This window comes from Rhea pennata, chromosome 4 (assembly GCF_028389875.1).
Source record: "Rhea pennata isolate bPtePen1 chromosome 4, bPtePen1.pri, whole genome shotgun sequence".
NCBI lineage: Eukaryota > Metazoa > Chordata > Aves > Rheiformes > Rheidae > Rhea > Rhea pennata.
Window position 1 is genome coordinate 71,863,951 of NC_084666.1, and position 14,288 is coordinate 71,878,238.

Consider the following 14,288-nt stretch of genomic DNA (forward strand, 5'->3'; position numbering starts at 1 on the left):
GTTACATCCCGTTCCCACCGCGCCACCCGCTCCCCGCCCGTTTTTCCTGTCACACGCGAGCGTCCATTTTGGCAGGGCGCCGGCGGCCCGAGCTGCGCCGTCCCTCCCCCCGGCCCGGAGAGGGCAGCGCCCGCCCCGGCCCCGCCCGCGGAGCTGCCCCCGTGCCGCTGCCCTGAGGTGAAACGGGCGGCGGCCGCCGCCTCCCCCCGCGGAGGGGGCAAGCGGGCGGTTTACCTGGCGGGGCACCACCCCTGCCGGGAGCCCGCAGTCGGCGCCCGCCGTGGTGAGGCGGGAATCAGGGCGCTGCCGCCCGCAAAGCCCGCGGAGGACAGGCGGGAGGGTTTCCCGCAGGTGGGGCGGGCTGTGCCCGCGGGCTCCCTGAGGGGCGCCTCACCAGCCGGGCAGGTGGCGGCCGCGGCGGCCATTTCAGGGGGCGCCGCCTCGCGCCCCGCCCCCCCCCCCCCCCCCCCCCCCCCCCCGCACCGCCATTTCCCGCAGCCGGCAGAGGCAGCGGCTGTCAGCGCCCGGCGGCAGCCAGGCCTTCGGTTCGCGGCGCCGTTGGCGTTTCCAGCCCTGCTGGTGCCCCCAGGGGCTTTTATCGCAGTCCGGCTCCAAAATTCAACGTGTATGAATCTGGGTTTGTCCCTCTCGGGCTCATCGCAGACCGCAGGTTTCTCTTTCCTCCATGGCACCACCCCGGAGCACCTGTCTGAGCAGAAAGTCCGTTTGGCTTTAATCAAGCTAACTGGACAGGCAAGAGCTGAGTTAAATCAAGGCCAACTTCAGTAGAAACCCAGCCTCCAACTTTTTTTTTTTTTTTTTTTTTTTTTAAGAAAAAATATGCATCTAAGAACATATCTCAGGAAAATGATAGTATACATGATTTTCCATTTAATTACTATTGGAAAATTTACAGGAGATACTAATGATTATTTATAAAAACATACAGCTGTATTCATCAAAATTCAGAATAAATAACACATAAAACTTTGTAAAGGAGAGTAACTAACAATATCCTTGAGTTCCCTCTGCACTGTTAAAATTAGGGGGTCAAAATACACTTTTTATGACGTAAAGTTGAATATTTAAACACTACAAAATAATGACAGTTACTGTTCTCCACAGGTGCTGTTACAATGAGCAAGAACGTCCAGGAATTAAGGTAGGATGCTTTTGAGAAATACTGTAGCTGCTATCTGTCATTACAATAAATGTCATGCACACTGAAAATGGAAGCAAACAAACTGCAGACGTGTACTCTGTTAGTAATAATTTAACAGGAAAAATGTAAACATCACAGAATTTATCCACATGGTTATCCAAGACACTCTATAGTGAAGAATCAATTACACTGAGTATTGTAATTTGTGTGCCAAGATTATAGTTAGCTCTATTTCTATCCACAGTGGAATGAGTTCTCACTGATGGCAACAGGATTTTTGTACAAAGATCAGGGTATAGTGTAGCCCTATGCAAATGAATTTTCAGGGCTGTGTTCTGTTTACTATTGTGCTCAATATCATTCAATATAGGGAAAGATATTGTGAGATTTTGTGATTTTTTTGTCTTTTTTTTCTCCCCACTGAAGTGGTGTTTGGATTTAATAATTTCTAGGTACAGTTGTGTACCTAATATTTGAAAGTTTCTTCCAAAATAGATCTTCAATGAGTTTCAGAATTAATGGCCAAATAAGAAAAATGGGGATGTTTGATCAAATCCAGTTTTCATCTAGCCATGGTCCTGATTCCGACTGTGTCCAGTGGCAGATGCTTACAAAAATGGTCAGGTAAAAATGATACTATCCTCAATATACCTCAGTATCTAAGTACTCAGGAACTTAAAATTCAAATACTTTCTGAATCAGAATGTCCATCCCAACTAGCAAGCCCTGTGGATTTCTCTAACCATTCTTTGAAACCATTTATGATTTTGGGTTATACTCTACAACAGCTGGGCTGTATTGATAGAAACCCTACCCTTCCCTGTGGTTTATGCCCCTTCTTCCCAATTTTCAGGATAACAGACTCCTCAGAATGCTTTTCCCTATGCTCTGCAGCTCTTTGCATCTGAGTTCTCAAGCTTTTCTCTTTCCTTTGCTTTAGTGGTATGGAATGAAAATCCAGATTTCTCAGGATGGGTTGATAAAAATGCAGAGAGGTAGCCTAATTAGCATGGTGCACACAGTGACTTGTTCCTTGTGAAAAAGAAATGTATGTGGCGTAATTGGGTCATTTGTGAATGTTAATCCTGCTAAGCACACACAGTAGTAATTACACTGAGTGACACTGAGCTGCCCTCCTTACTGATCTTATATTCGTCTTGCTTCTCTAGATTCTCACTTTAATTTTTTTCCCCATAATTTTGTATTTCTCTTTATCTCTCAACTATTTTTTCTTCATGTTCCCTTGTAGTTTCCTTCTCTTTCCAGCTTGTAGGTGACCTGCCAAAGCTTGTCTAAGGCTGTTACTCACACTTCGGTGGGATTTCTTTGTTTTAGTTCAGAAGAATTCTTTTTGCTTGTTTTTCTGAATATCTGTCCCTTACTTTGCACCTCCTGAGACAAAGTTACTTTCTAGGCTTGTAAGTGTTTCCATATTGAGTGCTTAGACTTTACATTGTTATTTTCTTTCATCCTCACTTGAGGAAGTCTTACCCAGTTTCAGCAGTAAATGAGTCAATGTAGAGGATAGAGAATGTCCAGCCAAAAGACTTTATGATCAGTGATAAGTTAATAGTATTTACACCAATTTTTCTTTCCTGCAATTCTCATTCAAAGTACTCAAAATGAAGTACAACCTCCAACCTTGTGTAATCCAACACCAATGTCTTGAGAAACAGTAACATTGTATCAAGACATTGCACAGACTGAAGGGAGAGCTGAGCAGCTAACACCACACCATAATTTGTTGTTGCTTGTTACTTTTCCAGTCCTACGAGGTGTCCCTCCAGCTTTTAGAACTAGTACTACTTTGTGTGTAAGGACAACACAGTGTAACCTAGGGTTTATATCAGTGCAATATATTCTACTTGATGGTTTTGTTAATGCCTATATATTCCTGCTAGTCAGATAGCAGTGCTTCTAGTGTCTGTGACCTCCCCTTCCTTTCTTTAGCTTTGCAGCATCCCTTCTGAGCCATTCCTGTATGTGTATTCTTATGCCTGGTAAATATATATATATATATATATATATATATATATAATTTATATATATATGGTTTATAACAGGGAGTCTGTCTTCAGATTTATGTATTCCTCTAACATTCAGGGATCTTGCATTTCAGTCTAAACTGGGAGCATCATGGAATCAGAATGCTTCCATAGCAATGACTACTTTGTGACATCCTATCTTCATCATTTTATGAAGTTATGAGACGAGGGCTTTTACAGGCCTGTTTTTGTGGTACAAAAATGCTGCTCTTTTAGCCAGTGGAATGAGCTAAACTTTGCTTTCTTCTTCTCCAAAATCCCTTCCTGCAGATTCTTGTGGGAGACAGTCCCTTCCAACAGCAACTGTCTTGTTTGAAGTCCCAAGAGAAAGGGGAGTTCCTTCATTTCCCTAGCCATCAAAGTGCTGACAAGAAACTAAACATTAATCAAGAGGACTTCAGTTACAATAAAAAATAGACTTTTTTCAATTCATTTTACAAAATATTTACCAAAACAAAATTGCTTCCTTTCTGCTTCCTCACTTGCTTCTGGCCTTCATTTTGCAGAATGCTGGAACTGTGTGTAAGGAATGATCTGATGCCTGATCAGTTCCAACAGATATATGTATATTTAATCTGCACTAATTTCCTTTTTTTGTGCACTGAAGCTTTACATGACCAAACAGTTTCTCTAATGGTACGATTTTTCTGAAGTGTTTCTTACCTATACCTGAAAATGAGTATTTCTCAGAGTTCTGTGAGTTTGATTGCAAAAGTGGCAAGGATTCAAACAGCTTCTGGAGCTACAGTTATAGTTCTGTGTCAGTAAGGTGACATTTTACTGTCCAGCTGGGAGAAAAATATAGCAATAAAAGGAAATGTATTCTCATAAGATATAACCATTTATTCATTTGATTTGTTTGAAATCCTGTTGGCTGGACTTTTTTATGTTATGCATGCTAGTGGCAGAACAGGATAGTTCAATTGACTACAGTGGAGCTGCAGTAGTTGATCTGTTACTGTGTTGACAAATGTAAGTGTAAATCAGGGAAGTGTAGCAGCATCACCAAACAAATTCTTTGGCTTTATTTTTCTTTTCAGTTGCTTATTTCATGTACCACTTGTGACACAATGCAGTTGTATATGCTTTTGTATCTAGACCTACTGTTTCAGCAAATGCTTTTTTTTTTTTTTTTTTTTTTTTTTTTTTTTTTTTAAATCTTGCAGGGAGGCACCAAAAAGACAAACAAAAGATGATCTGAAACTCCAGGAAGAAGTCACCAAATTCTCAGTGGAATCACTCACACATTCTCTTAGTCATGAGGAGACTTTACCAAGAGGCAACATGCCTAGCCTTGGCAAGTACTACAGATTTCAGAGAGAGATTTAGGACTAAATCACTATTAACATCACAGGATATTACATCATTTTTAAGTTTGCTCAGAAGTTATTTTTTCATATTTCAAGTTGAATATTCAGTAGCTAATTGCTTCCTGGTATTATGAAAAAACGAAATGAATTTTGAACAAAGGAAAATTCATAGAATCAGAGAATCAGTAAGGTTGGAAGGGATCTCTGGAGATCATCTAGTCCAACCTCCCCCCTCAGCAGGGTCACCTAGAGCGTGTTAGACAGGGTTGCATCCAGGCGGGCCTTGAAGATCTCCAGAGAAGGAGACTCCACAACCTTTCTGGGCAGCCTGGTCCAGTCTTCTGTCACTCTCACAGGGAAGAAACTCCCCCTCACCTTCAGGCAGAACTTCCTATGGTTCAATGTTTGCCCATTGCCTCTTGTCCTGTCACATGGGACAACTGAAAAGAGTTTGGCCCCATCCCCTTGACACCCTCCCTTCAAGTACTTATACACATTGATAAGATGCCCCCTCTGGCTTCTCTTCCCCAGGCTGAAGAGGCCCAGCTCTCGCAGCCGTTCCTCATAGGGCAGGTGCTCTAGCCCTCTGATCATCCTCGTAGCCCTGTGCTGGACTCCCTCCAGTAGCTCCATGCCTCTCTTGAACTGGGGAGCCCAGAACTGGACACAGTATTCGAGATGAGGCCTCCCCAGGGCTGAGGAGAGGGGCAGGATCACCTCCCTCAACCTGCTGGCAACACTCTTCCTAATGCACCCCAGGAGACCATTGGCTTTCTTGGCCACAAGGGCACATTGCTGGCTCATGGTGAACTTGTCGTCGACCAGCACTCCCAGGTCCTTCTCCACAGAGCTGCTCTCCAGCAGGTCAGCCCCCAGCTTGTACTGGTGCCTAGGGTTATTTTTCGCTAGGTGCAGGACTCTGCACTTGCCCTTGTTGAACCTCATGAGGTTCCTCTCTGCCCAGCTCTCCAGCCTGTCCAGGTCTCTCTGAATGGCAGCACAGCCCTCAGCTGTCTCAGCCAGTCCTCCCAGCTTGGTATCATCAGCAAACTCGCTGAGGAGGCACTCTGTCCCCTCCTCCAGGTCACTGATGAAGAAGTTGAACAGGATGGGACCCAGCACTGAGCCCTGGGGGATGCCGCTAACCGTAGGCCTCCAACTAGACTCCAGGCCACTGATGACAACCCTCTGAGCTCTGCCTTTCAGCCAGTTCTCAATCCACCTCACTGTCCACTCGTCTAACCCACACTTCCTGAGCTTGCCTAGGAGGATGTTATGGGAGACAGTGTCCAAAGCCTTGCTGAAGACAAGGTACACAATGTCCACTGCTCTCCCCTCATCTACCCAGCCAGTCATTCCATCACAGAAGGCTATCAATCAGGTTGGTTAAGCAGGATTTCCTCCCTTAAGTGAATCCATGCTGGCTACTCCTGATCACCTTCTTTTCCTCCACATGTCTGGAGATGACATCCAGAATGAGCTGTTCCATCACCTTCCCAGGGATGGAGGTGAGGCTGACCGGCCTAGAGTTGCCTGGGTCCTCCTTCTTGCCCTTCCTGAAGACTGGAGGGACATTGGCTTTCTTCCAGTCCTCAGGCACCTCTCTAGTTCTGCATGACTTTTCAAAGGTGCTGGAGAGCAGCCTGGCAACAACACTCACCAGCTGCCTCAGTACCCGTGGGTGCATCCCATCCAGGCCCATGGATTTGTGGATGTCCAGCCTGCCCAGAAGGTCTCTAAACCTATCCTCCTCAACCAAAGGAAAGTCTTCGCTTCTCCAGACTTTCTCCCTCACATCCAGGCTATGGGACTCCTGGGGGCTGCCCTTAGCAGCGAAGACTGAAGCAAAGAAGGCATTTAGTAATTCTGCCTTCTCTGTATCCCTTGTCACCAGGGCCCCTGTTCCATGCAGGAGCGGGACCACATTTTCCCTAGTCCTCCTCTTGCTGCTGATGTATTTGAAGAAGCCCCTCCTGTTGTCCTTGACATCCCTTGCCAGACTCAATTCCAATATGGCCTTAGCCTTCCTCGCCGCATCTCTACATACTCTGACTGCATTCCTATAATTCTCCCAAGTAGCCTGTCCCCTCTTCCACATTCTGTGTATTTTCTCCTTCTGCCTGATTTTTTCTTGGGATCCAGTGTACAGTAACATTGAGTCCCAAGAAAAAATCAGGCAGGCTGTCAGACCAACAATATTAGCAGCCAAGTGTCATGGGAATGCAGGAATGCCTTAGCCATGCCGCCTTGATCAGAGAGAAGGGTAAGAAATCTGCTGCATCACCGGCTGCTTGTCCTACCTTGGACTGAGGCTGCCAAGCCTGCCTCAGCAAAGCCCTGCATCTTGTACAGCTCTTGTTGACACAAGTCCAAAGTAGAAGCAGAGTGGGTTTGAAGCATTCTTGTCTGATCTCTGTGGTGTTCCCCATCCAGTATGCACTGGTGTATAGGAAGGCAGAGTATGCACACCAGGAATTGGCTGGGTTTCTTGTCCTTAGAAAGGATGATTCCTAGGCTTGCCTTCCAATAGATAGGCACTGAGAGACAGCATTGCCCAGTTTGGGAAGAGACGACTGTTTATTCTTATGTAATGACTCTTCTTTCAACACTTAAAATTTCTGCCTTTCAGATGCTGTTAGCCCATTTCTCAGCAACCAGAATGTTTTAGCTTCTTCCATTCTCAGTGCAATGATGGAAACCTCAGCCTCTTCAAATACTGGTAGCAGTCCCCCCAAAGCTGTCTTGTATTCCAGATGTGAAATGGACATTGATTCTGTGAAAAAAACCACAGGTTATTCTGGCAAAGAACACATTGAGAATACTCTGGAAGAATACTCACAGAAAGTCAGAGATCTGCAGAAGAGGCTGAATGAAGTAAGTTGTAAATTTGGGTTAGCTGCCTAAGTACAGCTGAGCTTTTGTCATCTTTGTAATTGCTAAGTCTGTGAACAGTTTTACTAGCACTATTTTGAGCAGTCTCTTGGCTGCTCTAAATTGTACCTGGCCGTTCTGATTCCCAAGTGCCATTTCACAGACAGAAATAGTTAATAGGTAATAATGTTGGTACAACCATTGTAATAGCATCCCAAACTCCATTCACCCCAGCACTGCTTGAGTAGCTAGTTAATCAAGAAATATTTTTAAAAGCTCTCTTACTCTTAATCCATGTGTTTTTCTTAGCCACATTTTTTAAATTACATGTTCAATAAATTGATTGGTTTGACTTTTTTTCTTTACAGACCACTGAGCTACATGAGCAACAAAAAATCAGTTTAAAACAAACCATCTCTGATTTGCAAACCAAACTACTAGAAGCACAGCTTGAAAGAGATACACTTGAGGATATCAGGTACAAATGTCAAGCCAGCTCTATGTTGTATAGAGTTTATATTTGGGCTGTGGGAGGCAGACCAGATCTCCTAAGTGTGGGACATGTCTTCAGGAATGAAGAAAATGAGACTCCGGAACTTTGATTTAGAAAACAGATTATTAAATTGTCAAAATATTATTATATTAAGTTCTACTAAACTACTATTAAAATATTAACAAAAATGTTATACTTATTATTCAGAATAAAAGTCCTGTTGTGAATCTTACCTTTTAAAACATTTCTTTGGTTTCCAAATTCAGGCAAAGGGAATCTCAGAGCCAAGAGAGCATAAAAATACAGCTTAAAACTACCATTCAAGAGCTGGAAACAGCCAATCACCTACAGGAGGAGATGCTGAGGGAGGCTGACAGCCAAACTGAACATCTGAAAAAGATGGTCCATGGCCATGAGGAAGTACTCATGGAACTGCGTGGCATCCTAATGGACTACGAAGACAGCACAGGCAAGAAACTGTATGAGCACGAGAATATTACCAGCCTCCACACCCACAACCTGAGCACAGCCTTTACTGAAGTCCTGCGAGATTTAGACTCAGAGGTGTTGTACCTCAAAGAAAAGGTTGTCCTGGTATGTGGAGCAAGTTCTACTTTTTCTTCCACCACACTGGGTTTTGTTATACAGAAATATTTTTTTAACTTTCCTTGAGTTCACGTCTACACTAGCGTAAGCAAATGATTCATAGGTGTCCACAAAATGAGGGTTAGGTGAAGTTTCTTCCATCTAAAAATGGTTATTATGCAATTGACCTATAAAGGCTGCATGAGTGTGCTCTGTGAGTATCTCCCACACCCCTGAATTTGAAGGGCCTGCTGGAAGCTAGGTTAGCCCAATTTTGTCTTTATGTAAAGACAAAAGACAAATTTGTTTTCATATAAAGTTTTCAAAAGCTCGTGGAATTTATTTGTTCCACGGTTTTCTTTTTTTATCTTTTACATTGGGTTGACAGTGGCAATTGTGCACTATGAGGTCTGAATCTGGAGTGTTCAGGTGTTGCTTTTAAAGAGTCAAAAGATAAGCTTCAGAGAGCATTAGGTGAATGTAAGTTCTTCCTCTGAATCCTAAAAAGGACATATCGGTGGAAGGAGTGCAACTGGTAAAATGATCGACTTGACCATAAGTGAAGTCCGTGAGTGTACGGGCAGTTCTCCCTAGGCTAAATGAAAGCCTGCTGGTTTAGGAAAAGGTGAAACAAGAAGGCAATGGTCAAGACAGCAATACCCAGGAGCAGAGGCTTGATAGTAGTTATGATGTTTCTCGCAGGTGGAAGAAAAGGCCAAAAAAAAAAAAAAAAAAAAAAATCCCAGCAGACAATGAGAAACATGTAAGAAGGCAAGACAGAGCCACTTGGAGCGCACTTGTAGTCTTAGAAATTACAAGCAGCGGAAGTCATTTACGTAACACTGGGGAAGTTATTTACTCTGTATTCCCACTTCATTCATGAAAATGGGACTTCTCAGACATTTCATTTGTATGTCGCCAAAAACATCTTGAACTAGCATCACCAGGTTCTTCTCTAAACAAATAACATAAGAAGGCCTTGGATATCAGCTGTCTTTTCAGGCAACTAACAATAATGTTGGTTAATAATGATCTGTTCTTCTTGAAGCTTCTCACCTATGCTTTCTACTCCTTCTTACCTTTGCTGAAGGTTAGCAAGCTTAGCATGTTTTAAAAAGAATCCAAAGAGATCAGCTGTTGAAGTTGCCTTTAGTTCATGTTGTGATGTTTGATTATCTAAAGCCAAACATACCAGACCATCTGACTGGTACAGGAAAGATTTCGCTAACACTTACGCAAAATTGGCCATCATCAACTCAAGTTAATTGGCTTGATCAAAAACCCTCCTGAATACAAAGAATATTTTAACTGTCAGTGTGATGCTTTTTGAGGAAGATGAGTTCTTTTATTTCTGTTTGTGCCACATGAAATCTACTAAGTTCCTTCTCACAGAGAGACCCCCTAACAAGTTACAGTGCTACAGATGATCAGTATTAGTAATTATAAATCATTGAATGGTGCTAAGAGCTAATCCTTACACAAAAACTGTGATGTGCTTGGATTTCACTAGGATTTTAATTCAAGATGATTAACGTAAGAACCCTCTTTTTTCTTTAATGAAGTCAGTCTTAGAAGGCATAGTGAGTCCCACTTCTTTTACACATCTCTTTGGAGAGCTAGATGAAAGAGGAGTCTAGTGTTGTAGGTGCAAACAGCTAGTACTGCAGTCCACCCTATCCTGAGGAAGAGAAGCAGTGAGAGCCTGGATTATATCTTATCTCCACATGACAAACAGAGATGACTGAGTTAAGGTATACCATCTTGTCCCATCCTGGTTTTCCCTCAAAAACTCTTCCTTTTTTTTGTCCAGAAATATTGTCCAGAGGATAACTTAATCTTGGATTTCTCAACATGTAATAAATATTGTTTGTCTAAAAGGTCCGGTGTTTTAATCAAGAGCTGCTTTTCATACAAAAATCCAAGATACCCTCAGTGTGTACATGCTGTAGCTGTGCAGCATATGCACAGGAGATCACATGATTCTCAAAAGAAAATGTGCAAGTCCTGGAAAAGCACAAATACATCCAGGCATTAAGGGCAAAAAAATTACTTTCACAGTTAAGAAGGCAAATGCTGGAATGCTAGGCTTCTCCACTGTCACTAGCTTGATCTAGGTTTATGGCTGGAATTTAACCTGTCTTGTGCACATTTTCACTGTTCAAGGCAGAAGCAAAAGGTAGGTTACTACTTTGCAAGCTGCTGTTTAGACTGTGTTTTCTTCAGGGGTTAGCATTGTTATCTGTTTACAATAGGTGGAAGAAGAACTAGAGTCACTGAAAAAAGATTCACAGACCAAAACAGAACTTCTGCTTCAGCAACATCAAAATAGGTACCTGTTCTTCATTTATTTATTCATAGAGCGTAGAGACAGGTTTTTTTTTGCATTTTCCACACATGATTCTTCTTTGATGATGACAACATTATAGTGCAGTGGTGAAGCTGCACAATCAATACTGTTTTGGAGGCCTTAATTGTTCTGATTCTAACAGTTTATTTGCTCATGACTTCCTGGTACTGTTTCCTTCCAGGCTGTTTCTTTTCAGTCATAGTTACTTCCTAAAAACAAAAATAAATAAAATGAATGAATGAATTAAAAAGAAACCAGAAGAATCTGGATGGAAAGGGTCACAGTGTGTTGTAGTAGATTTTTTTTCCTGAGTTTTAATATGCACATAGCACTTTTTTTTTCAATGTCCCAAGAGTATGAAGATAATCTTGCATGGTGGTAGAGTCATTTAAGGCATTAGAGTATTCTTCAGTCATTGCTCAAGGCTTGGTTGGACATTTTCACCAGAATTAGAGGCCCCATGCCTCTGAGTCTGAAAGAGTACTTGGTCATCTGCACTGGGGAGGCCAAGCTCACCAGATGTGATCTCATGACTTCCTGATGTGCTTCTTGGTCATGAATATTGGTGTACCTTACTTTTGTTAGTGTAGCTAGGAACTTATGCTTAGGTAGATCATTGGAACTTGTTTGGAGAGTATTTCCATTATTAAATAAAAAGAATGAAGTTTATTGAATCACTTGTGTGGTTCCATCAGTATTTTCTCTTGCTAATTTAGTTCAGAACTTTGTCCTTCCTTCTTTAAGAATTTCAATTTCCCCAACTATCCACCTGCATTATGAAGAAAGGGGTGAATAACTTGATATCTTGTATTTCATCCACAATAAACCATCAAAATCATTACATTTCTGACTATTGAAAAAATATCACTATCTGTTCCGTGGAAGAGTTATTAAGTTATTACCTGACATGACTAAAATTATAACCAGTATTTTCTTTTTAAAACAGGGTTGAGCAGCTAGTAAGTGAACATGAACAGGAGGTGGCAGCACTAACTGAAAAGGCTAACAGTGCATGCAGCCATGCAAATAGTATCCAAAGCCAGATGGAGATCATTCAGTATGTTTCTTAATAGAAAATGTTAAGAAAGTATAGAAAATATTAAGGGTAACCTTAATTTGAGAAAAAGTTTACATTGCTAGTGTACTCTGCCCTGTTCTCTTGGTTTCTTAGTGTCTTTGTTTTAGAATGAACTGTGGAATGGAAAAATAGAAACAAACAAAAAGCCCCCCAAACCATGCTAAATTAATGAAATGGAAAATAGTTACACTTTAAGCAAATTCTGAGAATCAGGAGACTTGGGGACTAAATCTTTTCTTGAACCGCTGTAGTTAAGAAGCAGAGCAAGTCCAGCAAAGTCACTTGAAGTTCAAACTGTGTCTTGAGGCCTTGGCTCTGTTTTATCACCAGCTTTTTGAATGATGAATCTCTGGAATCTGAATTGTGAATAGTTTTCTGCAGAGCATGTGGCCACCCTTCATTCAAGATCCAGCACTTGAGGCACCATGTAAACACAAAGCTTGAAGTGCTGCTTCTGAAACAATGCATTGCTGTGGCGCAACACCCGACCATTCAGTTTGCTGTAGTTTCTGAACCTGCAAAGTGATGTTAAGAATATGGCTAAAACATGAAATTATTAAAAGCAACTGTCCTGCTTTTTAAGCATTTTTTTGGCGGGGAAATGTCTTATTTCTGTAGAGAATTTGAGTTTTAAATCAAAACACCCAGGGAAAAAGCAAGTATTTTGTCTGAAAATCAAAATTATTTTTTAAATTATTCTGATTCATTGATCTTACAATTAGTTGGTTTCCTCATAATCCCCTTTTCCCACATAGAATGGACGGTAGAGACAGATGATCTCTCTCTCAGGCAGGAATTCATATCCAAAACACTGACCATGAGGGAGTTCCAGTAGACATTGGGTGTGACCCAGCATTTGGGGAGACTGGGCTTTTCAGGTACTTGCTGTCCTTCTACTGGAGCATTTTCAAACCAAAGCATTTTGAGCTGTGATTCTTCATAAAAAGTTAATCATCTTCTGTGGAAAAAAATAAAGGAGGAATTCCAACTTTTGTTTTCATCAAAATTTTCAGTATGGAAATAAGTTCTTAGTAGCTGTGATGAAAATTACGTACTTCCTTTTAGCTGACTTGCAAAGTTGCTTTTGAATTGCTCAGGCAAAAGAACTGCAAAATGAGCTATAAACTAAGAACTGTGGTAGTGGGCAGTATTGGATGCCCACATTGCACCATAGCCTTTGCCTTCTGGGTGTTTGGTGGTCTCAGATACAAAATTTATTTCCAGCAATATTATCAACTGAATAATAAACAAGAACAGATAAACAGTTGTGCTGTTTTGTACAGGTACAAATAGTAGTGAATGGTAATTGTAAAGAGTGATTTACATGTGGGGAAAAATACATCTTTTGTTACTGTTGACATTGCCAATAACTGAATGAGAATAAAACAGCATTATAATTCTCACCAACTACTTGATGACCTGGGATTCAGTGCTCAATTTGCCAGTTAAAAGACAAAGATATGCGTTGTACTGTTGCAGATTTAAGATGGGATTTGGATATCAGTATGCATTATCTCTGACTTGAGTAATTGAGATTGAATAGCTGATAGCAAAATGCTACTCATTTCTACTTGTGCAGTAGTTGAGGTGCATCTGAAAACAGCTTTCTTAGAACCTACTTGATGATAAATGAGTCATCATCAGGAATAAAAAGCATTAAGACTTCATTTTATGTAGTTTTCTGTGAGAAAACTCTGAGCAAATCTGTTCAATAAGAAGGTATGATTTTTATGTGATTCCATTGTGAATGACGATAACATTTTTAAAAAGTGCATTTCAGTGATCATATTGATTAATCTAAGAACACCCACAAATATTTTAAGCTTTCATGCTTCTTACAGTTTTTTAATTTCTTCATTTAAAATATTTCCTAGAGAACAAACAAGAAGCCGAAATTCAATGCATGCGCATCAAGTTAGTCAACTGGAATCTACTGTTTGTCAGTTGCGTTCTGAATTACGTGAAGTTAAGAAGATGTACGAACATAAGGTGCGTGTGGATTCTTGGTTAGGATTAGTGCTAGCTAAACTGGATGTATACATATGTGAAATGTTCTGGATAGTTAAGGAAAGCCTTTTTGCAAGGCATTGCTTCGGAAAAACTGGGTAGATGAAAAGATAAGTCATGTTATCTCTGACTCCATAAATCTGTATTATTTTTAAGAACAAACAAGGTTTCTCTTGCATGGAATAGTTGTACAGAATGCATTGAAAGCATACCATAAATGATACCTTTTGGGAATACAGAAGAAAGGATTCTATATTACAGATGTCATATAGTGGACATTGTTCCACTCTACCACTAAAGAATATATCAACAATAAAAATAGCTTCTTATCTGAGTTGTAGCACCAATAAAAGTTCCCTGATAAGTTTGTCTTGGTAAGTGCAGAGGCCA

At 41.3% G+C, this 14,288-nt stretch overlaps 1 protein-coding gene across 1 annotated transcript in view; it reads left to right on the plus strand.

The window, feature by feature from the left end:
- The first annotated feature begins 1,697 nt into the window (after window positions 1-1,697).
- CCDC158 (coiled-coil domain containing 158) overlaps window positions 1,698-14,288 on the plus strand; it is a 38,460-nt gene continuing 25,869 nt past the window's right edge. Inside the window, exons 1-7 of the mRNA XM_062574970.1 lie at window positions 1,698-1,786; window positions 7,271-7,391; window positions 7,757-7,866; window positions 8,148-8,475; window positions 10,719-10,795; window positions 11,760-11,870; window positions 13,766-13,880. Coding sequence (XP_062430954.1) covers window positions 1,698-1,786; window positions 7,271-7,391; window positions 7,757-7,866; window positions 8,148-8,475; window positions 10,719-10,795; window positions 11,760-11,870; window positions 13,766-13,880 — 951 coding nt within the window. The remainder of the gene's footprint in view (window positions 1,787-7,270; window positions 7,392-7,756; window positions 7,867-8,147; window positions 8,476-10,718; window positions 10,796-11,759; window positions 11,871-13,765; window positions 13,881-14,288) is intronic.